Source organism: Rhea americana, unplaced genomic scaffold (genome assembly GCF_003343005.1).
Source record: "Rhea americana isolate MKP2758 unplaced genomic scaffold, rheAme1 scaffold_12, whole genome shotgun sequence".
Lineage (NCBI taxonomy): Eukaryota > Metazoa > Chordata > Aves > Rheiformes > Rheidae > Rhea > Rhea americana.
This window is the reverse complement of record NW_028185261.1, coordinates 5899905-5905700: the sequence shown is the minus strand read 5'-3', so window position 1 is coordinate 5905700 and position 5796 is coordinate 5899905. Positions and strand designations below refer to the sequence as shown.

The 5796-nt window shown below is 55.2% G+C and overlaps 1 protein-coding gene across 1 annotated transcript in view; it reads right to left on the bottom strand.

Moving 5' to 3' along the window:
- Positions 1–3123, bottom strand: part of EVX2 (even-skipped homeobox 2) — a 4064-nt gene extending 941 nt beyond the window's left edge. The window contains exons 1-3 of the mRNA XM_085321677.1: positions 2237–3123; positions 858–1108; positions 4–342 (exon numbers count right to left, since the gene is read on the bottom strand). Coding sequence (XP_085177803.1) covers positions 4–342; positions 858–1108; positions 2237–2660 — 1014 coding nt within the window. The 5' untranslated portion in view covers positions 2661–3123. The remainder of the gene's footprint in view (positions 1–3; positions 343–857; positions 1109–2236) is intronic.
- Positions 3124–5796: the final 2673 nt, after the last annotated feature.

The following is a 5796-nucleotide window of genomic DNA, read 5'->3' as shown; positions in this document are numbered from 1 at the left end:
GGCGGCGGCGGGGGCCTGGTAGAGGCCGGGGTGGCGGAAGCTGCAGAGCAGCTCCGGGCGGGAGTAGGGGTGCGAGAGGGCGCGGAAGGTGTCCAGCGGGCGGATGGAGGTGGCGAAGGGCGAGGCGGCGGCGCCCGAGGCGGCGGCGGCGGCGGCGGCGGCCGTGACCCCGACGTGCGGGTAGTAGTGGAGCGGGACGTGGGAGTGGAAGGGGTAGGGCAGGCTGCCCGTGGCCGCCGCGTGGGTCATCATGTAGGTGTAGAAGCTGGGGTCGGCCGGGTGGGGCCAGGACATGGCCAGGCGCTGCCGCTTGTCCTTCATGCGCCGGTTCTGGAACCACACCTGCGCGGGACACAAGCACAGCGCGGCCTTAGCCCCGCTCCGCGCCGCTGCGCGCCCCGCCGCGGCCCCCGGCTCGGCCACCGCCGCCTCGCCCGCGGCCCGAGGGGAGCCGGGCAAACGCCGCCCCGCGGAGGCTCCCTGCGGCCCGAGTCCCACGGGTGTCCCCGGAGGCTTCCCCTCTCCCCCCGCAGCGGAGGGCTATTACCATATGGCACCGCCGCGTCCATCCCTCCGCCTCGGCCTCCCCCTGCCCTTTCTGATAGCTGTGTTTATTTTCTCTCCCCTCTACTCTTAGGAAACGCGCTAACGCAATAAAAATTGACAGGGAAAATAAAAGAGCAAATAAAAAGTTTTCGATGCGGAGAAGCAAACAAGCGGGAGGAACAACCGCGAACGGGGGCCGGGGCCGTGCTGTTTACCCGAGGGAGAGGGCTCGCTAGCCAGCCTGCTCGCGGCGGCGCCGCTGCTGCTGCGGGGCTCTGCGCGGGCGCGGAGCGGCGCGGGGGCCGGCCTACCTTGATGGTGGTCTCGGGGAGGTTGAGGGCGGCGGCGAGCTCGCAGCGGCGCGGCCGCGACACGTAGTTCTCGCGGTAAAACTCCTTCTCCAGGCGGGCGATCTGCTCGCGGGTGAAGGCGGTGCGGTACCGCCGCACCTGGTCGGCGCCCGAGCCCGAGGCGCCCAGGGCGCCGGGGCCGTGCAGGCCGGCGGCGGCGGGGCCGGCGGCGGCGGCGGCGGTGCTGGGCGCCGGGCTGCTCTCCGCGTAGCCTGCGGGGCGAGCGCACAGCGCTGAAACCGGCTGCGGTTGCGCGGCTCGCGCGGGGCGAGGAGCCGCGTCCTGCGCGCCGATAATTAATGCTAGCTGTCAGTGTTACAAATTGCTGCTGTTAATAGAATCAATAAAGTTGGGTTTTGTTTTGGGGGGTGGTTTTTTTTTAAGTCACTTCATAACCGCGTTATTCTAAGTAAATCGGGCATTTTCGGTAATTACAGCATGGCAGTGTCTGGAGCAGGCGAGCCCCGGGAAGAGCAGGGCAAGGGCACGGGCCGGAGCTTGGCGCCCAGAGCTCGGGGCTCTGCGCTGGTTTTTGCCCCTTCGAGAGTCTTTCTTATTTTCGTTTGAGACGCACGAAATAAGAGCAGCCATAAAGCCAATTTTTCCCCCCTCTCGTTACGTCGAGGATTCCTTCCTTTCTTTGGCACATTTGACGAAAAAGGTATGCACMGTGGCCCCTAGGAAATCCGCTGCTCACCTGGCTCCCTCTTCCCCAATTCCAGCAATAATGACAACAATCGTCCACCAACACTCCCTGCAAAGTGGGAACGAGCCGAGGCTGTCTAAAATCCTCTGTTACAAACAGAGGGAAAGCGAACAATGCCCAATTACTGCTAAATGCACACACAATGGCACGCTGCACACACACAGAGAAGGGCAAACGTGAACAAATACAGACGTTTTCCACGCACTTCTCTCTCTCTCCCCCCTCTCTTATTTAACCTACAGACACACACATATATATATACATATATAAATAGCTGGAGAGATACAGAGAGCTCTAAGAGCTCTAGAAAAAAATAAGGAGAAAGCATTCCCTAAATATAGGTGGGTGGATAATTGTGCCCGCATATATTCTGGATATATACATCTACATACCAATGAATTTGGGCATACACACACACACACACCAGCACAGGAGCTATCCGGGCATTGTATCTCGTCTGTCGTGATAAGGCAGTAATCACAATAATATTTTACAGCCTCGAGCTCTGTCTTTGCAGAAGAGAGAGCGCTGTTTCTAGAGGCGAGCAACTTTGGTGGCGGTGGGTTTGTTTTGTTTTTTAAAATCCAATTTGCAAAGTGCAGGGCTTAGATGGAGATGATAAACGAAGAGTTACCTTTGTTATTGTTTTCCTTCAGCTGGGAGGAAGTCAGGCTGGCTGGGGAGCGGAGTGCGGAGCAGCCCACCTCCACATCACTGTTCATATCTGCCTCTTGAGCAACTTCCGAATAAAGGCTAATTTTCTTCCTGCTTTCCGACGAAGGGATTTCGGACGAGACGGTGCTTTCACTGCTCGGATGTTGAAGATTGAATAAAGTGTCTATTTCAAATTTTCCTTTGGCAGAGATGTCCCCTATAGCGCTATGCAGAGAGGCGGAAGTTAGTCTCGGGCTGAGGCGACCACTGTGTTGAGAATTTTCGAGGGCCTCCAGCACGGCATTTCCAGCTGAGTCTGACAAATTCGAGAGCCTTTTGCCAGCTGTAGGGCTGTGTAGCCCTCTCTCCATCAGGATCATCTCTTTTCTTATTCTTTCCATCATCTCAGCTTTATAAAAAATGTCAAAGTTGCAGGGCTGGTCCTGTACTAATGATGAGCTGCAGCAGGGGCTAATTCACATTCAGCCCGGCAAGTGTCTCTAAATATTATTATCTCTTTTTGAGGGAGGCGTAAAAATTGTGGGATGCCAAAGCGAGGGAATGACTGGTCAAAATGACCCATACATCCTTTCTAGCCCGAAATGTCATTCATCAAAAAGTGGTGCTCGTCATTAAGGTACGAATGACGCTGTTCGAATAATCATTTATTGTAACAGGTTTATAAGCAAATAAATACAAGCTCCTGTCAGTGGATAATGAAGGCGGCTTCTGAGCAGACAAATATATCCAGGTGGAAAGAAAGAAAGACAAGAAGTGAGGAGTAAAGCGCTTGTCCTTAGCGTGATCAGATCCTGCTGGAATTGCTCTGGGGTTTGGCCTCTGGGGTGAAATTGACAGTCTGATTAATAAAATGAGCTGTGCAACATTTCCCCCTTCATTTAGGTGCATCATTATGCTCTGATTTTTGTTTTGTTGCCTTTTAGGTCCTAATGATGCAGCTTCTTTCTCATTTGTCCTCGGGCAGAACTACATGCTAAATGTTAGATAATGCTTTTCTTTATTATTATTTCGGAGGCGGATTTTAGATCACAACGAGAGGACACGCTGGAAGAAGACCAGCGGACAGAGAATCTCCTGCCGCTGACATCTATTTACTTTTCCCTTCCCGTTTCTGACTGCATTAGTACTTTTATTTAAGAATTATACAAGCACCCCMCACACACATCCTCGCACGAGCAAACCTTATACTGAGACTTTGCAAGTACTACTGCTGCCGGCACGCACCGATTTAAGTGTACATACAGCAGTTGCCTAGAAATGGAAATGTTCTATAATTACTATAATCTCTGTTTTCTAATATATTTTCTTTGTTGCGWCCTTAAATACAATCTCCTTTAGACTTTCTATAACCCTGCTTATCGAGGAAGCTAGCCGGTGATTTTTCTCCCCTCTGGGACAATACTCGCCGCTGTACGGTATGATAGGTGCGGGGGGGGGGGAGAATAACCGAAGGACATTAAATACTTTCGTGATTCAAAACACTCCGTAGTCGTGTCATTTCATTCTAGCGGCAGGTTTCTTTCCAACCCTTTCCTTTTCCCCTCCCCACCGCCAAGAAATGCTACATATTTAAAAATTWAAAATGCTAAAATGATACGGGTTTATTGCCTACAGGCATCAAACTAGCAGACACATATCATCTTTAGCCCCCTATTTCCAGAGTTACCTGTGGCTCAGTTAGCTCATCCCTCCGCTCTTTTCCGGGTGGTGTGGAGCGCAGCGTCTCTCGCACGCTGCGGGGGACACGGGCTACCACGCTCAGCAGACGTGACAGTCGGAAAGTCTCCCTTCAGTGATAACTTTGCTAGTAATAACGATGCTGATGGCGACCATTTAAATGAAGATAAATCCTTCGTCGTTAGCATTTCTGGAGTACTCTTCAGTAGCTTCCCAAGCTTTATCCTCGCCGTGATTATTTTTCACCCACATAATCTAATTTCTAGGCACTGAGAGTCTGAGTTTGATCGCCCGGAGAAACACCCCAGCGTTTCCTGTGATTAAACGTGGGTTTGGTTTTTTGCGAGGAGAGCTGTTCCTGCTAATGTTAAAGTCACACACATCTCCTAAGTTCTTGGGCTCTTGCGCATGATTCATAGCTCGAAAATGGGATACTTGTCAGATTTTTTTTTAATAACGTGTTAAAGTCTCCCTAAACATTCCATGAAATATTTAGGAAACATTCTAGGCGTTGTTTGCAAAATCCAGCCTTCCATTAATGAGCGTTTTATGTCAGCCCTTTGAAATGTGAATTTAGACTGCAGTGTGGTGTCCTGCGTTTTACAGCCCCCAAACCAGACAAAAGTAAATATCAACTTTTCATTGCCCGCGGGCTCTGCGGCGGCGGGGAGTGCGGCGGCCCCTCGGGGCGCACCCCGGGGCCGCGGCCGCGGCCGCTCCGCCCCGCTCCGCTCCGCGCGACGAGCACCTGCTGCTGCCGGAGCGCGGCCCGCGCCGTGCGCCGCTCCCCGCGCCAGCCGCCTCCTGCAGCTGCGAGGTACCCGGGGCCTCTTCCAGGCGCGGGGCTGCGGGCAGCCCTGGCACCCGTTTGGCCCGGCCTGACCCCACGGGGAGTGGCAGGGCCAGGAGCTCGCAGCCAGCCAGGCAGGGAGGCAGGAGGCTCCGGCGCTCCGGCACAGCCGGCGTTTGAGCCTCCGGCATCCCCTCGCTGGTGATGCGCCTGCCAGCCTGCGAGGCCACGGGTGCCCACGAGCAGCCGAGCTCCTTGGTGCCGCTACTCCCTGCGAGAGCAGTGGGCACCCAGCTGCGCGTGCCTGGCCGCAGGGGCCTCATGGGGCTCCCCGGCGCGGAGGGCAGTCCATCTCCCCGCTGCACCCGCAGCCTGGGCCGTCTTCGCGCTGCTGCCTGGACGCGCTGGCGGATGTTATCTTTGCAACTGTTTAGTATCTTGCAGGAAATTAGCTTATTTCAAACAAACAAGTTGCTACCAGGGGACTTGAACGTTTTATAAACATGGCTCGTTTCCTGCTGTGGATTTCCCAAGTTGCAGTTTCGTGCTGGGTCTGCAGGGACGTTTCCCTGATTCAGCTCTGGCTGGGCCCTCTGTGCTGGCTACGCAGCCCTGTGCCCCTGCTCCTAGTTTCATAAAAGGCTGCGAGACCCAGGCGCAGCTTTCTGCCCCTCCCCAGTCCCTGAGCGTGCAGCGTTTAGCCTTGTGCTCCCAAAACGAACCRCAGGACCAGTGTCACGGGCTGCTGGCCGCCCAGCCGGGCAGAAACGGCACAGGGCTGCCGGAGCCTCGCGCGTGCCCTTTACCCTTTTCAAGGCGCTGCCGGCCCCCATGCCAGGCGGGGCGACAGCACTGCTCGCCGCGCTGGGCTGCTGCCGCTTAGGGTGCTCCTTTCCCCACCTCCTCCCTGCTCTGTCTGCTGCTCATCTGGCTTTAAAAAAGCCCCAACCCAAATATACCAGCAGCGACGGGAAGGGGCATTTGCATGCGCAGGGTGCAGAGCTCCCCTTAGGCACCCGCTCTGTCGACCACGGAGCAGCCTCCAGGCGCAG